Raw genomic sequence first — 23228 nt, 5'->3', positions numbered from 1 at the left:
TGCTTTAATTATGACTGTTTGAATATGTATAAGTTGCTTTCTTCTTAAAACAGAGAGAAATTGCAAATTCAGCATTTATAGAAGTTCTTTTCTTATATTGAGCTTTTGTTTTATTTGGTAAATTTAATTTGCATATTTCAATTGCAATTTTAATTTTACGCAAATTGATTCACGAAGATTTAAAATTATGAAATTTTAATTTTCCGAATTTTGATGATTTTTTACAGTCATATTTTATTTAGATTTAAGTATCTATTTTATTAAAACATGTTTAGATTTAAGGATCTTACTTATCTTATCTGAAAATTGTTTAGATGTAAGCACGAGTATTTTTCTGTCGGAGAAAAATTCTAATTATTGAGAAGTTTTTATGCAATTTTACTTTTCTTTTCTAGCAAAAAGATTTAGTAGAAAAAATGTCATTATTTAATCTTTCTTTCTTTTGATGAAAAAAGTTTGAGTTGATTATTTAATTATTGATGCGATTTTTAATATAAAAATCATTTGCCTATTTTATTATGTAGGTACCTAATTGAAGTTTAGGTACTAATGATTATTAATTCATGTATTCGCAATTACATGGTCTGTAATTCTAATTTTACTTGAGATTATGAGGCCATGATATAATGAGATGTGTGAGTGGTAAATGTGCAATTCATGAATGTTGAATGTTTTTCCCATTCCTTATTCCTATCCTTATGTGGTAGTGGAGTCGGTTTGAGTTATTGTGGTATTCGTAAGTTACCATAACCAATTTTAGGCCTTATGGCCATGACATTTTAAACTCTTGTGGTTTATGTGTTGTGAGATTGTGATTTCGTGGACACTGTCTGCACGCATATTGCAAAGTTGAGGTATTGTGTTCGATTCCCAGTGAATAGACGGGTGTGTTTCGGTATGTATTTCTTGTATTCCCTGGCAAGTTCGAACCCATTAATCCCTGTTTCCTTACACCAGAATTCCCCAGAGAATGAGTGTGTACGCGGCATTCCTAACTATCTCCGCGCGGCGCGTGGCTTGTAAACGAACAAAAGAAACGCGCACTTTTCCTTTGATAAGTCCCACGTGAGGAGCTACGTGAATGAAAATAATGTATTGCTTGAATATACATGCGCTCTGATGTGTGGAATATCTCAAATAAGCCTTCCTGCTTAGTTTGACATCATATGTGGTAAGAATTTATCTTTTAATTCTTGAAAATAAGCGTGATTCTTCGCTACAGACAAAAAAACTTTACTACTTTATAACATAGGATTTACAAAGCAAAACACAACCTTGAACCTTGGATGGTCAAAAAAAGTAAGTTAATTTGAATGATTACAAATTTGTTTATTCTATTACATTGAAAGTACAAGGTTAACAAAATTAGAAGATTAAATTCAAGATTTTCTTTTTGTATTAATATCTGTTCTTATGTGGACAACCTTACATTTTAAGATTTTAATAAAGAGATGCTCAGTCAATAAAATTATATCTAATGGCCCTAGAAATACATATTCATATTCAAATATCATGAATAGGATGACTTTCCTACATAAATATTGTGTTTAAAAAGCCTAAAAAATGTTTAAAATGAATAGATGGACTTTCTTGTAATGATTATATAGTTTCTTCGCTTTTACATTGTATCTAACTGATACAGGAATCATCATGCCTACATAGTTTGAAATCTATCGAACAATTCTAGCATGTCTAATTTAACGAAAATATTTTTAGAATTTATTTCTTTCAGTTATCTAATTATTACACCACCTTAAAGTAAAGCAAATTTGAAGAAGTTTTTATACTTTTTTACCCCACCATTTTATAATATTTTATTCAACAAGTTCCGTCAAACGTCCTCACATCTTTTGACGTGATAAGATTTATGGGCTTCACAGATTTTATACCAAAAACGTGGGTAATATTTACTAAAATATTTATAATATTCAGGAAAGGGAAATATTTATAAAATTTGTATATAAAACTAATAGGATGTCTTTCTGTCTCTGTTATTGGCTGTGTGTAGCAAAAGATCTCGCTAACCGCTGAACCTATATGGTTTATGTGCTTCCTAGATTTTATACAAGAAACGTGGGTAATATTTACTAAAATATTTATAATATTCAGGAAAGGGAAATATTTATAAAATTTGTATATAAAACTAATAGGATGTCTTTCTGTCTCTGTTATTGGCTGTGTGTAGCAAAAGATCTCGCTAACCGCTGAACCTATATGGTTTATGTGCTTCCTAGATTTTATACAAGAAACGTGGATAATATTTACTAAAATATTTTTAACTCAAGAATGGGAATAGTTATTTCTCACATCGTATTATAAACAGCTTTCCGCGGATATAGAATGTACAATTATAAGATTAAAACCAGTTTTTTTTTAATCTTATGATTGTACATTTTTATAATCGTAGAAAGGTGGATATAAAATATTTTTAAATTTCTATATAAAAGTAACAAGATGTCTTTCTGCTTGTATAGCAAACGATCTCGCTAACCGCTGAACCGATATGGGATGCTGTCTAAAATGGTGCAAAAAATGGGGACAAATTTCAAATTGATTTGACGGGGCTGTTTATTTACGTCACAAGTGAGGGGAAAGAAAAGGAAAGGAGGAAAGAAAACCCCTAGAAAAGAGATGGGGGTATGACGTAACACGCCAAAACAATTTGAAATTTGTCCCCATTTTTTGCACCATTTTAGACAGCATCCCGACATGGTTCTCCTTTACAGTGAAGCTTCTTAAGGTCCAGGAAAGGTTTATAACTATTTTTGATTTAAATTTAAACCTAGTAGTGTCCAATTTTTTCAACCAATAATTTTAATCTGCAGATTGACGAATTTGTTTACCTTCATTGCTGATGTAGATATATAATTTTATCGTCTATTTTCTTAATCCATAAAGTTTTAATTTTCTTAAGAATTTGGCCTTGCCCTTGGCATTTATTTCATACTGTTTCAATATAAAGTTTCAGAGAACATTCTACTTTATACATTTCATGACGTCATAACAAATGAAATTCATGAAAAATATTCACATAATTTTTCATATGTTTTGACTATGGGTTACGTAGTAAGTTTGTATTAGAATTGAAAATTTATTAAAAATATCTATTCAATCTTTAAAAGTGAAGGTTTTCTACAATTATATTTTCGATTAGCTCTGATTGTAAATATAGAGATGTGTAAACCACCCTACCAATTTAAAACCGTTATAGAAGGTTTTTGACACCAAAAAATAATCCATATAACTTTTTCGTTGTTAGATTTAAAAAATAAAGATAAGACATGTTATAAATTTTTAATTCTAAGCATTTTACAAATAATAATCTAGAATATAATTATGGGTAATAAAAGAGTGAAAAACGGATATTGTTTCGGTATGTATTTCTTGTATTCCCTGGCAAGTTCGAACCCATTAATCCCTGTTTCCTTACACCAGAATTCCCCAGAGAATGAGTGTGTACGCGGCATTCCTAACTATCTCCGCGCGGCGCGTGGCTTGTAAACGAACAAAAGAAACGCGCACTTTTCCTTTGATAAGTCCCACGTGAGGAGCTACGTGAATGAAAATAATGTATTGCTTGAATATACATGCGCTCTGATGTGTGGAATATCTCAAATAAGCCTTCCTGCTTAGTTTGACATCATATGTGGTAAGAATTTATCTTTTAATTCTTGAAAATAAGCGTAGAATGGTACAATTTTATGAAGAAATTTAAATCATTAATTTTTCAATAAATAGACCATTTAACTGCTAAGTTTTAACATACGAATATTTCCCTTTATATTGTTGATCATTTTATTCTAAAATTATCAATTTCTGATGCGATTTAATATGTTTCGTGCCAATTTAAAGTTTTTTAGAAAATTCATATTTTTATTAAATTGAAATCACGCAACCTCGATGTCACAAAAATGTAATTAATTCTTATATTTTTGTTTTAGACTCACTGTTTTCATGGTAATAAATACACATTCGTAAACTTCACTATGTTGGTCATTCGGAGGGCTTGGAGATAAGATTTCGAGAACGGCTAGGCATTGCGTTCCGAAACAGATATACAGACATATCCCAGTTTGTAGAATAGCTACGCTACTAACATTAACTATACCTAAAGATTTGCTGTTGGGAACTGACGAATTTGTGGCTGGTATGGAATAATGCATTTGAACTGTTCTCTCATTCGTGGAATATATCATCCCCTGATGCTCTACTCCATTATGTCTAAATAGATAGATAGATAGACATATATGGAGAGATAGATAGATATTAGCATATTTGAACTGTTCTCTCATTCGTGGAATATATCATCCCCTGATGCTCTACTCCATTATGTCTAAATAAATAGATAGATAGACATATATGGGGAGAGATAGATAGATATTAGTATATTTGAACTGTTCTCTCATTCGTGGAATATATCATCCCCTGATGCTCTACTCCATTATGTCTAAATAAATAGATAGATAGACATATATGGGGAGGGATAGATAGATATTAGTATATTTGAACTGTTCTCTCATTCGTGGAATATATCATCCCCTGATGCTCTACTCCATTATGTCTAAATAAATAGATAGATAGACATATATGGGGAGAGATAGATAGATATTAGTATATTTGAACTGTTCTCTCATTCGTAGAATATATCATCCCCTGATGCTCTACTCCATTATGTCTAAATAGATAGATAGATAGACATATATGGGGAGAGATAGATAGATATTAGCATATTTGAACTGTTCTCTCATTCGTGGAATATATCATCCCCTGATGCTCTACTCCATTATGTCTAAATAAATAGATAGATAGACATATATGGGGAGAGATAGATAGATATTAGCATATTTGAACTGTTCTCTCATTCGTGGAATATATCATCCCCTGATGCTCTACTCCATTATGTCTAAATAAATAGATAGATAGACATATATGGGGAGAGATAGATAGATATTAGCATATTTGAACTGTTCTCTCATTCGTGGAATATATCATCCCCTGATGCTCTACTCCATTATGTCTAAAAAAATAGATAGATAGACATATATGGGGAGATAGATAGATATTAGTATATTTGAACTGTTCTCTCATTCGTGGAATATATCATCCCCTGATGCTCTACTCCATTATGTCTAAATAGATAGACAGATAGACATATATGGAGAGATAGATAGATATTAGTATATTTGAACCGTTCTCTCATTCGTGGAATATATCATCCCCTGATGCTCTACTCTACTATGTCTAAATAGATAGATAGATAGACATATATGGAGAGATAGATAGATATTAGTATATTTGAACCGTTCTCTCATTCGTGGAATATATCATCCCCTGATGCTCTACTCCATTATGTCTAAATAGATAGATAGATTTGGAGAGATAGATAGATATTAGTATATTTGAACTGTTCTCTCATTCGTGGAATATATCATCCCTTGATGCTCTACTCCATTATGTCTAAATAGATAGATAGATAGACAGATAGATTGATGTAATCTTTAATAGTGGCGTATTCAGTGATTCGTAAGAAGGGGTGTAAAGCCTAGAAAGGGGCGAAAAAAAAAAGTTTTTGATTCAGAGAATAGTTTATAACCGCCCTCTATCAACCTATCGCAAGCCAAGTTTCATAGTTATATATATAAGATAAATATGAACCAATATAGATAGATAGATACATTTATAGAAAATTAGATACGTTGGAGAGCTAGAACTATCCACAATTCCATCAAGTGTTGAACATAAAATAAAGAATAGATAGATATACAAATAAAAAAGTAGATACCTTGAAGAGCCTAAACTATCAACAATTCCATCAATAGTTGACGTAAAGTGAAGGATAGATAGATAAAATTATAAAGATAGAAAATTAATTACCTTGGAGAGCTGGAACTATCCACTATGCCATCAATAGTTGAACTTCTTGGAACCGAATGAAACCTTCTATACTTGTTACCACTCAAATTCTGTGACCCCTGCCCACTGCGCCCCCCTGGGGTGGGGGTCGTCACTTTTCGGGGGGAACTTGTACCACTAACATCCCTAAAAATATAAATTATCATTAGACAAGCCGAAGAGTGTTAAAAACAAACAATCTATATAGATGTTTATTGGACTTATTTCTTAATTTCTAAATTGTGCCTTACAAGCATCATCAAGATCAAAAGTCAAAATGTATGGGACAATTTTAATATGCATGAAATAACTATGACAAGTTTCCGTCACGGACAGACGGACAGCCCTACCCTAATCATAGAAACCCTTCGTTTTTTGAAATAAAGTATCATTTCATCTGTTATTGAAGTATAATTTTTGTATATTTTTTTTTAAGGAAACCTTCTTACCTAAAAATGAACATTGAGTCCGACCCTCTGAAGCTTGATTTTCTTATCCTCGCAGTTCTTGCCGAGGGGGTGGAGGGTGTCCCCTGATGTCCCCCCATGGAGGGGGTGGAGGGAGGGTGCATCAGGGAGTATAATGTCCTCAGTGGTGTGTGCAGAGGGGTGTATCCTGGGGTGTGCAGTGGCGATCTTCCACTATAATTTATAGTTATTATTGCATTGAATTCTAGACAGCTTTCCGCGGATATTAAGATTATAAAATATAACTTTAAAACCAGTTTTTTTAACCTAAGGTGGCGGAAGGCCTGGCCTAACAAAACTGCTTATAATTTTCTGATTTTTGAAAAAAATCATGGAAAATTTTCTGTAATATGATTCTATAAAGGTTTTTTCAATTTGTCTGAGAACCGGTTCCAATCAAGCGGATATTATTGAGCTTCCAAGTCAAATTTGAAATGTTCTTCAATGTAAATGTATGTATTGAATGTTTTGTTAAAGTCAAGCTGCATTAAATTAACTTAAAGCCAACTATAAATAAATCCTCTATTAAGCAATAATTATTTTAAAAGAAACTTTTTGTATAAAATTATTAACTTAAGTAATTAGTTAAACTTATTTAAAGTTTAGAAGCATGATAATACCTTATTGATATAGGAGTGGTGAGTCCATCGCTACTCTGCCAGCCGTTCAACTCATTATTACTACCTGGCCAACCTAGGATAGATAGATAAATTAATAGATACAGTAGAGATTGATAAACATGATGTATATACAAATAGGGAAGAAATAATGGGCTGTTAATAACTAGTCCCCAAAGTTTTAGGTTATCGTTTTTTTATTTGCTGGCTTAATATCTTTAGGTACTTTTACTAATATTAAGTGGTTGAGTGTCCAAACGTTTCAACCACTAATTGTAATCTACAGAAAGAATTATTTTGTGTATCATCATTGAGGTTCTACGTCAATTTATCGGTCATTATCTTATCCCATTAGATCTCTGGTTCCACTGACACTTAAGAATTAATAATAATACCTTACAATTTTTTATGGTTTATCCACCATAATTTCAATAACCTATCATGTTTAGAGGTAATTAAGGTACATTTTTAAAATTTTTCCAATTTCATAATATTTTTTTACTCATTTCTTCAGTTCTTCTATATCGTAGCTTCCCTATAACTAAAGTATGTCTATAACACCGTCACTTCTTTGTTATTGGAAAGTTTTAGAATTCTAAAAACCTTATTATGTGCAAGTAAACTATCTTAGAATGAAACATATTCAGCTAGTTATTTTAAAACATTGAAAAAATTTAGTTTGTTATTGCTGCGTTTCTTATTGCCAAAGGTTTCCCTTATTTAAAAGGCACGAGGTACATATATTTTACATTATAAAATTTAATAACTTTAATTCTGTAATTTTTTTTTCTCTAAGATTTACAGCTATAAAGGTAAAGGGGAAAATTTATATTCTTTAAGAAGCGAAGTTATGCGTCCAAACAAAACAACAGATTTTTCTACACCATTTTGAGATACTTGATAATTGTTTTGAGGGAGCTGTGGTTGTATAATAGTATTATTCAAGGGTGTAAATAAAGATAGTTTAAAAGTAAAATGGGGTGTTTAGACACACAACTCTACTGTCAAATTCTAATGTAACATACTATAATATTTCTCAAGTCAAAACCTATTTTTTATGCTACCATTAAATGATAACAAATATTGTGCTGTTTTATAGGACTTTCTTAGCCTATCTTGTAAAAGAGGCTAATAAATTCAAACCTTTACTCTTAGCTGTCATGTTTTAAAATTTTATGATTGGACAATCTATCTATCTATCTATCTATCTATCTATCTATCTATCTATCTATCTATCTATCTATCTATCTATCTATCTATCTATCTATCTATCTATCTATCTATCTATCTATCTATCTATCTATCTATCTATCTATCTATCTATCTATCTATCTATCTATCTATCTATCTATCTATCTATCTATCTATCTATCTATCTATCTATCTATCTATCTATCTATCTATCTATCTATCTATCTATCTATCTATCTATCTATCTATCTATCTATCTATCTATCTATCTATCTATCTATCTATCTATCTATCTATCTATCTATCTATCTATCTATCTATCTATCTATCTATCTATCTATCTATCTATCTATCTATCTATCTATCTATCTATCTATCTATCTATCTATCTATCTATCTATCTATCTATCTATCTATCTATCTATCTATCTATCTATCTATCTATCTATCTATCTATCTATCTATCTATCTATCTATCTATCTATCTATCTATCTATCTATCTATCTATCTATCTATCTATCTATCTATCTATCTATCTATCTATCTATCTATCTATCTATCTATCTATCTATCTATCTATCTATCTATCTATCTATCTATCTATCTATCTATCTATCTATCTATCTATCTACTTAAAAGTAAAACAACATTTTATCTTAAATTTTTATTTTCTTTTACTCAGAGTTTCATGCTTCTGCAATCATTAGAAAGAGACTATTTTTTCATTAAAAATAAATACGTGGATTTTTTACAAATGTTTTAGAGGATTTTTAAAAAATTGTATTACAATATATAAAAAAGAACTATATTAAACAGCTACAGTCTGGCCAAAAGATGATTTCTTCTATGAATACATTTAGAGAAAATTTCATGCCGCTTGTTGATAGATGAGTTTTTGTCAGAATTGAGAATTGAAACTTTCTCCATTAAGCAAAGCTGACACTTGTTAGATCCAGGATCAAAAGTAGGTTGCAAAGAAACAATATCCCATTTAATATTGTAAGGTTTTTGTTCTTCTTTCAAATTCCAAATAAAACCAGAAAGCCGTGTACTTTTTTGAAGATGGAGAAGGTTGAATGAAGATTTGTGATTATTGTATCTTGTTTTGAATGTTGTAGATGCTTGACCAATATAGGTTGATGATGTCTGGTCAGATTCTACAGTAGCTTTGTAGATTAAGGATTCAGTAAGACATTTACCATCTAGCGGACACACTGTTCCTCTCCTGCAATTACATCCAGCTTCAGTCAGGTTGTTGGATTGACCCAGGATCTTTTTGTTGTGGCTGGAGATCACACTGGACATGTTAGGCATACAGCTGTAAGATATCTTGATGGTATTTCTATTAAAGTATTTTTTCATTTCTCTATTGTTTGAAAAGTGTTTATCTACGAGCTTCAAAAATTCTTTGCCAATGTTAGTAGCCAATGCTGAATTGTAGGGAGGACAAAACCAATGAACTTTTCTGCTCCTTTGCCGTCTATTTTCATTTCCTTGTTGAGCATTATTGTTTTGATAGTTGAGAGTTTTATTGTAGCCTGATGCCTTGAGTGCGTCTTCATACTGTTGTTTTTCAGAATTGAAAAGCTCTTCATTACTGGAAAGATCAAACAACCGTTTTTCAACCATTGTAGGCAGGTCTTTCTTGGTAGATGGTGGATGGCAAGACTTGATGTTAATGTAGTTAGGTTTGTCGTTCGGTTTTCTGTAGGGTTTAAAGTTGCCCGATTCCAGATCCAGGTTGACATCTAAGAAATTTGTGGTTTTAATGTTTGTAGTTACTGTGATTTTTAAGCCTTCTTGTCCGAAAATGTTGATAACTTGTTTTCTGATTCTGTCTATTTGTGGCCCAGACACCGATAAGACAGCCAACCCATCATCTCTGTACAAACCTACATTTTCTTGGGGGAACACTGCTTCTAGCTTGTTAAGAAGGTACAGCCCAACTAGATCTGACACTTCAGCTGAGTCATATCCACCCATAGGTACATCAAAGTTGTCGCCAGTTTTCTTTACCCAAGGTTCATTATCTGAAAATAGGAATGTTTTTCTGGAGTGAAACATTATTTGTTTATCTTGATCAGAAATGTTAACAAATTGGGACCCAAAAACAATAGCTTTGTTAAGAAGGCTTTCTGTGATGCTTGGATAAAAACTTTCAATATCGAACTGGAAGAATTTGAGGGTATTCTTGTTCTGTAAATTGTTGAACCAATCAAGAGTGTCTTTTGTGCTTCTCCACTGGTTAGAGTTAGTACTTGATCTTATGCATTTATTTATATTGTCTAAGATTTGTTTTGAAATCATACCAATTTTTGTTTTAGCTGGATTGATCAATCTGCATTCTACACGTCCAGGAAAGCTATTTTTATGATCTTTAACGGTTACACAGCTGGAAGGTTTGGCTAGAACTTCGATTCTATCAGCAAGTCCAAGTTCAGTTGCTATCTCGGCTGCTTCCATCTATCTATCTATCTATCTATCTATCTATCTATCTATCTATCTATCTATCTATCTATCTATCTATCTATCTATCTATCTATCTATCTATCTATCTATCTATCTATCTATCTATCTATCTATCTATCTATCTATCTATCTATCTATCTATCTATCTATCTATCTATCTATCTATCTATCTATCTATCTATCTATCTATCTATCTATCTATCTATCTATCTATCTATCTATCTATCTATCTATCTATCTATCTATCTATCTATCTATCTATCTATCTATCTATCTATCTATCTATCTATCTATCTATCTATCTATCTATCTATCTATCTATCTATCTATCTATCTATCTATCTATCTATCTATCTATCTATCTATCTATCTATCTATCTATCTATCTATCTATCTATCTATCTATCTATCTATCTATCTATCTATCTATCTATCTATCTATCTATCTATCTATCTATCTATCTATCTATCTATCTATCTATCTATCTATCTATCTATCTATCTATCTATCTATCTATCTATCTATCTATCTATCTATCTATCTATCTATCTATCTATCTATCTATCTATCTATCTATCTATCTATCTATCTATCTATCTATCTATCTATCTATCTATCTATCTATCTATCTATCTATCTATCTATCTATCTATCTATCTATCTATCTATCTATCTATCTATCTATCTATCTATCTATCTATCTATCTATCTATCTATCTATCTATCTATCTATCTATCTATCTATCTATCTATCTATCTATCTATCTATCTATCTATCTATCTATCTATCTATCTATCTATCTATCTATCTATCTATCTATCTATCTATCTATCTATCTATCTATCTATCTATCTATCTATCTATCTATCTATCTATCTATCTGTCTATCTGTCTATCTATCTAAAAACATACCCATAACTCCATATTCGGTACTGTTAAAGCTGTCTAAGTTATCAGGCGTTGAATTGAATATTGTTGGAGATTTCTGAAAAAAAAATACAACATTTATGCAAAAATTCTGACTGATAGACATCATACTTTGGCATTAGATTTATATAATAAAATATGATTTTATTTACAAATAAAAAATACAGTAAATAAAAGAAATTTATTTTTGTTAAATATTTGTATTTGGTACTTGAAAGTTAATTAAAAAGGTTACCTTTGTAGATTTTGCTAAAGTACCAGTCATTGATGTTCGCTTCATTGAAGAATTATCAGAATATTTTATTGGGTTTATCATCCTAAATAGTTAGATATATGGTTAGATAGATATAAACAAGGATGACAACATCCATAAAAGCGAAGCACTGAAACGGTAGGACAAACGGACATTAACACTTGTATAGTATCTGAACTAAAAAATCGGAACATAAATGTATAAATGTCGAATCAAAATTGTAGGTAAATTTGTTGAAAAACTGCTTAAAAACAGGATAATGTTTATGGACATACTTACATTTTTGAACTTGATTATAGAGTTGCTTCGCTTATAATATTGTTCTTTGTTGTCCCAGGAATCAATATACCAAAATACAGATCAAACGGATAATTAAAACACTTGAAAATTTGTTGTTAAAAAAGTAGAAAAATCAACATGTTTAAAATGGACGTACGGACATTCTGGTAATGATTATAGAGTTGCTACGCTTTCTAAATCGTACCCAACTACTACAGGAATCATCATGCAAAGTTTGAAATCGATAGGACAATTCTAACATGCCTAAATTAACGAATAAAAGCTATCTATCTCGGACGGACGGACCGACCCTAATTATAGAAAAGCTTCGCTTTTAAAAATCGATAGATAGATAGGTAGGTAGGTATAAAGATAGACAGATAGGTAGATACATGGATGCATATAGATTATAGTTAGTTTCATATCCTAAATTAGTCTTAGTTAAATAGATAGTTAGCTATTTATATGGATTGATAGATAAATAGAAAGATAAACTGATAATGAATATTATCATTTATACGTTTTTAACAATTTAATTATCAGATAACTTTAATGGGCGATAAATTAATTTACATCTCCATTGATGATAACCAAAATGAATTCTTCTGTAGATCATGATTATTTGTTTAGAGTTTGGAAACCATACTAGTTTGAAAACAACAAATCAAACTACAATAAAAGAAATCAGTTTTTTGGGTTTTCACAGAAATTTTCAAATAAAGATGTAATTGCCCTAAAAATAATGACTAAACTTAATACATAAATGGTTTTATGTAAATACTCTTACCCTAATTCTAGAGTTTTATACAAATATACATGTAGGATACCCAATTAAACTTTTGCTTATAAAATATGCCAAACACACATATGATATAATAGTAGATAAATTGAGGGGATTAATATTTACTTGTGTGGCTAATTTTATATACCTTTTATAGTTTTTTTTGTTTAGCGAATGTATTATGTACAAAAATATGTAGTTATTTCAAGAATTAAAAAAAATATAATGTCTAACTGAAAATGTTAATTTTATTACTAAAAATGATAGCGAGATTTTTAGAATAAATTAGCTACGTAAGTCAGGAATCTTTGAAATCAATGACAAGCCAACAAATAAGAAAACGTTTGGTTACAGTGTTATTTACTGTCCATTGTCCTCTCCCTCTCTGCACTTGGGCACTTTAAAGTCCAGTGATAATCTACACCGAATAAAATTAATGGATATAATATACGTGGATATTATGACAGGGGAATTTTTGTCATCAATTCGCTCCTTTAGTTCTCGTTTATGGTCAGTTCTTTCCTCAAGAAGGGGGTGGGGGAGGTATAGGTTAAAACGGGTGGATAAGGGGGGGTGGGAAGTTATATCATCCAGCTGAAAGAACTAGTTAATAAGAGTAAGCAAAGATATGATGCAACATCCAAGCAATTGTATATCGATTATAAAATTGTTGATTTACATAAATTATATAATTTCCTATTTAGGCAATCAAATCATCAAATACATTTGCCAGGAAGAGGGATGAAACAATGAAAATTAAACCACCACAAAAACACAAAGTGTCCAAACGTTTCAATCACTAAGTGAAATCTACAGAAGGGTTAATTATGTGTATCATCATTGGGATGTACATCAATTTATTGGCCATTTTCTTCTCCCTTTAGATCCCTGAAGAAATTCCCTCATTCATAGTATATATATTTGGAATTCAGAATAGTTCTAGTTTTGAATTCTCTATTCATAGATATCAGAGATATGCTAATAGAAGATAATTTGACTTTTTTCAACTCTTTTTTAACTCTTTCTTTATCTGTAACTTATGTTTGAGGATTTTTAATCAATATTGGTTTGACTTTTATTTACCTAACACTGCACTGAATCCCTTTAAAAATATTCCATAAATTGTTATCTGAGATGGATCTTTAAATCATTTCAATGGTGCGCCAAATCGAGGTGAGCCAACTTTCCACCAATGAGAGCACAGCATTTTACGAAATGCCGCGCTGTGATTGGCTGAAATTCGGCGCACCCCGATTTGGCACACCATTGAAATGATTTAAAGATCCAGCTCTGAATACTATTAATGTCTGTTTGTATGAATATACTTTCAATAAGATCTCAAAAATGAATGAACTTAAATATTGGTCTAGGGCAGGTTTTAGGCTATTTGACAGGGGTGTTATCACCTTCTAAAACCACTGGTCTTAAATATATAGAACCACAGTAGAAACTTTCAGCCATTTCAACATTCCAATTCTGTTTTGTTTTGACAGGAGGGGAATATTCTAGCTGATAATATGATGATAAATCTCCACCCCAACCAGGGAGGGAGGAGACATTGGGCTTTTCCATACACCAGTCCCCAAAATTATTAAATTAACGCTTTCTTATTCGTTGCCTTAACAAGAATTTTGATTGGTTGTTTTATTTAGTTAAGTGTCCAACTACTTATTATAATCTAGAGAATGGATAATTTTGTGTATAATTATTGGGATGTAATTCAATTTTTTGGCCATTGTTTTATCCCTTTAAATCCCTGATCCCAAGTTTGATTTACTACATTTAAAAATGGTTCCATTATTCATATTAAATTTAAATTCTATTTAAAGTACTGACATATAATTTTTTATTATTTAAAGCGAATATTTTCAATAATATCTTTGTCCTTCAGCTCGCTCGTAAAGCTATGGGGTAAATGTAATATATGTTATGTGTGATATTTTGGTTAAGATTCTCTTCAGTATTATTTATTTGTTTCGTCAGTCTTTCGTTCATGCTTCAAAAGATATTTTAATAAAGATTTGGTATCTTTTATGTGTTTTCTTTTTTATGACAATTGAACATCTGCTATGTATTTCACTTTTTTCATTACCCCACACATGATTTTGGTGCTGAGCTACTTATGAATTGTGTCATCCTTGCATTTTTCTCGTATTAAAAATGATCAGACGCAGAAATGATAAGAAAACAAAAAAAGCAGTTAAGAAGAATACAATCATGGAAAGCTAAATTAGTTTAACCATTAGTAAAGTTTTGCCAGGTATTGTTAAAAAATCATTGTAAATCTTTTAAATTTTCAAATGATATTAGAATGTAAAAAGTAAGAGGAAAAATTCAAATTCATCCAAGAGAAGTTTTTTAGGGAACAATTATCTAGGTCCTCTAGACATTGACATACTAAGTTTTACTTCGCTTAAGACAACCACAAGATTTAAGATTACTACACAGAGTTTTAAAACCAACGAATACTATAACGTGGTCTCAACACTTTGGATACCAGTTTAATTTAAGTCTAATGTCCTCTTTCCTGTCAGATTTAACAAACAGAGTCAATTAGAATTTTTTCAGGGATTGAATATTTTTTTTCCAGGGCTGAAATCTATTTGGTGGATGGAGATACACTCTCCCAAAATGAATAATGACCTTCCTTGGACCTATAGGAAGCTTCAATGTAAAGTAGAGCCATATTGGTTCAGCGGTTAGCAGAAAAAAGTCTAATACTTTACCTAATATGATTACTAAAAACTATGCCTCTTTACACCTTAGATATATTCTTTCTGGATAGAATTGAAAAGAACAATAATTATTCTCCATTTTCCTATCCCAATAAATCTCCTGTATGAAATTGTTTAACGAGGTGTGCGTGCGGTAAATATACAAAATTGCCAGGTAGTTTATAAAAATCTGCAAAAAAATAAAATATTAAAAAGGCAGAAAAAGTGTATGTATAGATTTAATATTGTTATTGGCCGATAAATAGATGTAAATCCCGAATGATGATACACAAAATTACCCCATTCTAGATTAAATTAGTGGTTAAACAACTTAATGAATGAATCAATCAAAATTTAAGAAAAGTACCCAATTTCTTTTAGTCTATGAATAAAACAGTTATGAAACTTTGGGTCTTACTGTACCCTATAGACAAAGGTTGGTTGTCTGTTATGAACGAAATCCACCTATTAACATTTTTGTTTAAACTCCCAAAATTTTATTTCAATTCTAAATCAGTTGCTCTAACTGCACAAAATTTTACGATACACACAGCAAATAAAATTACTCTCAAACATTCAAATCTAATTTTTTAATTCATATACATACATGAATTTTATGTACAGATTTCAATGCGTTAAAAATAGATTTTATAGATAAAATTTTTAGTTTTAGGTACTTATCCTAAAATTTGGAGATGTTCATCAATTTATCTTCCATTATCTTATCTTTTAAGATACCTTGCTGGATAGAAAAACATAACTTTTTCAGACTTTCTTACCAATTTATGTGAACTTGGAAAGTAAAATAACAAGGATGACAACATCCATATCAGCGAAGCTCTGAAACGGTAGTACAAACGAAGATTAACACTTGAGTGGTAAAACTGAATAAGCAAAATATAAATGTATAAGTATAAACAAAACTGTAAGTAAACTTGTTACAAAACTGCTCAGATACAAGATATTTTTTAAGTAAGGACTTACTTATATTACAGGACTTGATTATGGAGTTACTTCACTTATAAAATTGTTTTAGATGGAGCTATGGTCATTCTGGTAAAATTTAAAGAGTTGCTACGCTTTCTAAATCGTACATAACCACTACATGCCAAGTTTGAAATAGATAGGACAATTCTAACATGCGTAAACAATCGATAAGAGCTATCGGTTACGGACGGACTGACTCTAATTGTAGAAAAGCCTCGTTTAAAATGTTCCAACTTTGGATAGTTTTTTTTCTAGACAGATGGTAATTTTCTCACTCTTAATCTATAAATATACCATTCCTTCAGATTTTACATTTTAAAGCAGGGATCTTAAGGGATAAGACAATGGACGATAAGATGTTTTACATTCACAATAATGTTAACCAAATTACTCCTTCTGTAGATTACAATTTTGTAATTTAAACGTTTGCACACTCAACTTAATGAATCGACCAATGAAAATTCAATAAAAAAGTCTTCAAAAGTTGTTAATGCAACGAATAGTAAAACGTTATAATAAGACGTTGGAGACTAGTTTAATAAGTTGTCTAATGTCCCCTCCCTCCCTACATTATTTTATGGCAAGAATCTTAATGGACGATAAATTGGTATACATACATGTCCAATCCCCAATGGTGATTATCAGAATAGCCTCTTTCTGTAGATTATTAATATTGGTTAAAAAAGGATTGGACACAACTATTGGTAACCAACCAATCAATATTCAACAAATGTATCTAAAGTTTTTTTTGCTCCAAAATAAAACTTTGGGTACCAGTGTAATTTTCAGTCAAATATCCACTTCCTCCCTCCATGTTATGAACTTGTCCTTGTTAAAATTAAAAATCCAAAAGGCTCTGATTATTTAAAATCTAATTTTGCAATCCTTATGCAAATTATTTGATCTTACATTAAATAATAATTTTGGTACTTTCCCTTAAAGTTCCTAGCGAGTAAAAAACCCCACCCCTAAATTTTGAATTGAATTGAAAATAAAAAGAGGTTTTATTTTTTAGCTTTATTCTAGCTCACTTAACCTTACATAAGGTAAAACAATAAAGTTTTTCGAAAAAATACCCTGCCCTTATTCATTTTTTATTAAGATAGAGGAAAGGGGTTGGGTTCTAAGCTCGCTAGGGATTTTGAGGTAAATCTCCATAATAATTTTCAACTAAACTTAAACATGAAAGGCTAATACTTGACTAAAGTGTATGCAATACATCATAGTTAAAGGGATTGGTCATTAGATGAAAATTAAGTATGTGTGTCTGCCTCATTTACAGTGAAGTTTAACTTCCTACAGGTAAAAAATTCTTTTATTACCATATTTGGGGATGGTCTTTCCGATCACCCAGAGCCAAAGGAAATCACTCCACTTTTATTTTTACTTAGAATAGAAATTTAGGTTGATGGACGACATCTCCCTACTTCCCTCTAGTGCCCCTAGAGTCTTTTAGGGGGAGTAGTTGCTGTTAACTGAATAACGTATTTAAATTTTAAACACAGTAAGATCTTGTAAATTAAAGGATTTTCCCCGATCCCTATAACCATGATTACTAAAGTTATGAGTTTTATAACATGATAATTTCATATTTCAGGAATCTTAATGGATAAGAATATGTACGACAAATTGATGTTCCTTTTCTGTAGATCACATTTATTGGTAGAAAGGTTTAGACACTACTCGTTAGTGCTACCCAACAAAATTAAATAAAAGCTTTCAGCAAAACTTTGGGGACAAGCATGATTTACAGTCTAATGTCCCCTCACTCCCTGATCTTATCTTTGATATATCTTAACCTTGATATAATATTCCCTACTTCAGTTATGATCCGTTAATAATTTTTGTATCTATCTATTCATTTATGTATGTATTGCATTTCAATCAATATACAAATTAAAATAATGTTAGCTTTAAAGATGATAAGCTTACAAATTGATATAACTTATAAGCTTTAAGTTTTCATTGACTACAGGTATAAGCCCCGCAGGGTAGAACCCCTGCAGGTGTTAGGAACACGAAAAAATTCTCCTTCCCCCATTTTTAAAATTTACGAATTAGGGGAAAACAATAACGCGATTTAAAATCATTTTACAAGTAACATTATTATTACAGTTTCTAACGGTTAATATGACAAGTAAAATAAACTTTATTGTTCTTTCTAGCTATCTATTTTTCAATCTATTTAACTATCTATCTATGTATAACCATATCAAATCGTTCAATAACTTGTCTCTCTATATTACAATCAATCAAGACCCATGTAAATATGTCTAGTGAAGGAGGGATAAGGGGCAATAATTTTTTAACAATAATACTGAAGTAAACTAAGGACGTCCAAGCTTTTTTAAGGGTTTTAAGAAATTAATCTTATGTATCTTTAAATTTTTGAGGGGGTTGAAATGAAGGTTTCAAAGTTTGAGGCGGATAAATACCACTTTAACCCCCCCCCCCCACCCTCCCTAAAAATATCATTATGTTGCCATTCGTAAGTCCCTAAATTCCTGATCACAATCCCTGCCATGTAAGTATATGTCCTTGAATATTGTGGCCATGTCTAATTTTCATCAGGGAATTTGGGGATAGGACAATGAACGATTAATTATTATTAGTTTTCATTTGCTTGCTTAATTTGAATAAAATTCTGATAAAATAAATATTTCAATATCAAGACAACACTGTCTTCCACCTTATACTACTAGCGGTTGCGGTTCTGGCGTCTAGAGGCTTTGTAATCAAAGGAACGGGGATCTGTACCTCCTCGTAAAGCTTGATTAAAATTGAGAACTAATAAGTTCAGTAGTTATCGAAATCTGAAGCTACAATAAAAAAATGATCTCTCATTCTTTGACTTCAAAACTTTTATTAAATCTTGATTGGGTGATTCTGCACCGAATAATTTTAATACACAGCAAGGGTAATTTAATGTATCATTATTGGGGATGTACATCAAATTATATTGTCCATTGTCTTTTTCCTTAAGATCCCTGACAAAAACTGAGATTATACCATAACAAATTATTTCCCAAATGCACTTGTCAATGTCATCTAATCTCTCTCATTCATCTTTAAATGATAACAAAAAAAGAAACATGTTATTAAATATTATGAGTATAGTCCCTTTCGTGGCAACGCTCCTTAAGGGGCGATTCTTCGTTTTTTTTTACAGCAACTTTTTTCCTATTTTAAAAATACATCGAATCGCCCCTTAAGGGGTGTTGCCACGAAAGGGAGTATTCCCAATATTTTTACTAATTGCTAGTTGTTAATTAAATTTTTTAAGCTTTAATTATTATGGTAAGTCCGTAAGCTTGTTTTTAACGGATAACTTTTTTAGATTGTTACTATAGACATGTTAGAATTGTCCGATCGATGACCTAGAAGAGTTTGTTTCTATTTAGTAGCAAAATGTCTGTAAGTCCATTTAAACATGTTGATTTTTATCTTTTTACGCAATTTTTTTATATTCATCTGATTTTTGGAATAAGCGAAGCATCTCTTTAATTAAATCCCTAAGTGGAAGTATCTCCTTGTACAATATCTGGCATTTACACAATTTTGCAACAAAAGTATGTTCAATTTTGTTTAGACTTATAAATTAATGTTCTGCTCATTAAGTTATTAAACTCTACAAGAGTTATTGTTTGTTTATCCTTCCTTTTTTTCAAGCTTCGCTTTCATGGATGTTGTCATAATTGTTTATACGTATTTTTCCTTATTTATGTTGTGTACTTTTTATTCAAGCTTTTTTATATTAGGAATATGGTCTTCATTATTTTCTCTTGTTTTCCCTCATTTTTCAATAGATTGCTTTTCTAAACGTTGTACAAGAGGAAAAACTTATGGTTTCATTGTTCAAATTGCATTAAAAATAATCGACGATTTTTCATAAGCGAGCACAGAAACCCCTTCCCTAACTCTAATGGACTTATACCTGTGGCCTGAATTCTACCCTGTGTCCAATATAACCTAACTTTTATTTAAAAACAAACCCATTGAAAACTACCCCCAACTCCTATTATTTTTAATGTATTTCAAAGAAAGGGAGGGGTTTCTATGCTCGACAATCAAATATAGGGTAGATCTTCAAAAAAATTTCTTCATATCATATGTAACAGATAAAAATTGAGGTAACTAGAGTAGGTTTACAAGTAATAAAATTGGTATAAATCTCATAGTGCGTAGCATGTACGGTATAAAAATGACACTTCTGATGCATTTTATAATTATTTTAGGGATGAAAATGCAATTTTTAAAATGAACATGCATTTTTTATATCCATACTATCTATCTATTATACGTCCAACTATCTGGCTATCTTTGTTTGCATTTTTTTTTGGGTGTTCCTGCTATCTATCTTGTGGCCAGAAATACAGGGAAAGGTTAGGAAAAGATAAATTATTTTTTACCTTTAACTCTTTACTTTGTCCTAGTTTGTGATAGCTTAAGAAAAAAATTATAAAGTTTTTTAACCACATTTTTGTTTGTTTGTTTGTGTAGCCAATGTTTCTTAATGTTTGGACCTAAGCAGTCATGGAGAAGGACGAGACACTTTTGTATAGCCACTAGGGCTATCAAGCTCCATGTTTAAGTACATCATGCCTTGACCCGCTGTCTAAGGGAGCTAATCTAATTACCTCACCCTCGCCGAGTATAGCAGGTGTCCCAAATTAAGTCACCGTAATGAATGATGCTCTCTGCAGAGGAGCTTGGGATAAGGGTTGTACAGATATCATGTACGTGACTATTAAGTATCCAAACCACTCAATAATCTCCCTTCTTACACAACCAGGGGAAGTTGCGTGAATGTATTCAACTGAAAAATTCGAGTTGCCACATAGGGGAATAGAACACGAACTCTCATCACCGCAACTCAATGCGTTACCACTGAGCTACGACGCCCCTATAACCACATTATCTTATTTGTTGGCTTACAAACTTCTGGGATCTTCTATTAAATTTAGATTCGACATTTATAAAATATTAGTATCCACACTTTTCAACCAAAAACTTAATCTACAGAAGGGGTAATTGTCTCTTATCACAATAGCGGATTTACGATTTATCGTCAATTGTCCCTTCAGATATTATCCATTGATGTCTGATTGGTTGTATTTTTAATCCCCCTAAAAGGAAAAACACACAATTTAGAATAAGGTTGAAATTTATTTTTCAGCTATTGGCATATCCTTGCTTTCATGGTTGTATCCCTCTCCACTTGGGAGATATGCTTTATGTGCCATGCATCAAATGTATTTTTAAAGTACATCCATAAATACATTTTTAGAATAATTCTTGAATATTTTTAAAAATCGAAGCTATTATCGTTAATAGAATTGTCCTAGAGATTTTAAACGTTGCATGATGATTTCTGTAACATGTAGGGAACCATTTAGACAGCGTGGCTACTCTATAATAGATTCTTGAAAATCCGTACATTCTATTTTTAGAATAAATTTGACAAATACTTTTTGTATGATATAATTATCCTAATTCCTATCCATCTGATCTTTGAAAAAATAAATACTAATAAAACAGGGTAAAATACTTTAAGCGAAGCATCTCCAAATAAAAAAACTAAATGATTTGATTTTAGAGCTTCGCTTTTTTGATGACATCACCCTTTTTTAGTGTATCAATATATCGTTCATTGTTTTATCACTTAAGATCCCTACAAATATTGTTGAAACCTAGAATCTTAACTTGTCAAATAAAATAATTAAGAATTTGGAATGATAAAAAAGCTGTATTACTTCAAGCAAAGAATAAGCTAAAGAAATGTAATGAAATTCAGTTCTTATTTCTAAATTGTATAACATATTGAACATTTATATGTACAGCAAAAACTTTAATTTTCTCTCTAACTGCATTTCTTTAGATGTTATGGGCGTGCGGAAAAGGAGATTTCAACAGCCCCTTAAAATGAAAATTTGATTAGCCTCTTCTTTTTTGCTCATCAAAGTGCCCGCAAGCAAAACCCTGGGCATTCTATTCATAAGTTAAAAACATTACACACTAAGAACCCTTTAAAAACTTTTGATATCAATGAATTCCTGTTTTCTCTTTCTATATCTCAATCACATTCTCTCTCTTACTATTTTTATTTATCTATTATTTCTTTTTTTTCTCATCCAGTATTTCTTTCTCGATTCTATCTATCTATTTTCCAAATTTTGTAAAGGATATAGGGAGCAATAATAAGATAATGATATAATATTGATCTTAACCATTTATTTTCTCAATATTTAAATCTATTCAAGCTAGAAATCCACAAATAAGATGTTTATCTCTCCTCCATTGTCCTATCTCTATCACTGTCTATCTGTATAGTTGCACAGGGAGGGAGGGGACATTGGACTGTTTATTACACAAGTCCCCAAAGTTTAATAAAAATGTTTTTTTTTAATCATTTGCTTAACAGCTTTGGGGACTTTTATTGTATTTTGATTGGTTTTTTATTAAAATAAGTGTCCAATCGTTTTAACCACTAATTTTAATCTACAGATTGACAATTTTGGATATCATAATTGGGAATTTACTTGAATTTATCGGTCATTGTCTTATCCCTTTAGATCCCTGGTATAGATGCAACACCTAACTTGTAGTGCCATAAATTTTCATTTTACAATTTCTTCACAAAATCTATAC

The 23228-nt window shown here is 30.9% G+C and overlaps 1 protein-coding gene across 1 annotated transcript in view; it reads right to left on the bottom strand.

Annotated features, from left to right (window-relative positions):
* LOC145314807 (uncharacterized) overlaps nucleotides 1-23228 on the bottom strand; it is a 44687-nt gene that overhangs the window by 8162 nt on the left and 13297 nt on the right. The window contains exons 11-16 of the mRNA XM_080154888.1: nucleotides 11802-11883; nucleotides 11552-11624; nucleotides 6980-7052; nucleotides 6342-6533; nucleotides 5875-6039; nucleotides 4109-4221 (exon numbers count right to left, since the gene is read on the bottom strand). Of these exons, the coding sequence (XP_080011014.1) occupies nucleotides 4109-4221; nucleotides 5875-6039; nucleotides 6342-6533; nucleotides 6980-7052; nucleotides 11552-11624; nucleotides 11802-11883 (698 nt within the window). The remainder of the gene's footprint in view (nucleotides 1-4108; nucleotides 4222-5874; nucleotides 6040-6341; nucleotides 6534-6979; nucleotides 7053-11551; nucleotides 11625-11801; nucleotides 11884-23228) is intronic.

This window comes from Acartia tonsa, chromosome 3 (genome assembly GCF_053477335.1).
Source record: "Acartia tonsa isolate MP-2025a chromosome 3, ASM5347733v1, whole genome shotgun sequence".
Lineage (NCBI taxonomy): Eukaryota > Metazoa > Arthropoda > Copepoda > Calanoida > Acartiidae > Acartia > Acartia tonsa.
Note: the sequence above shows the minus strand (reverse complement) of the source record. Positions and strands in the feature narration are given on the sequence as shown.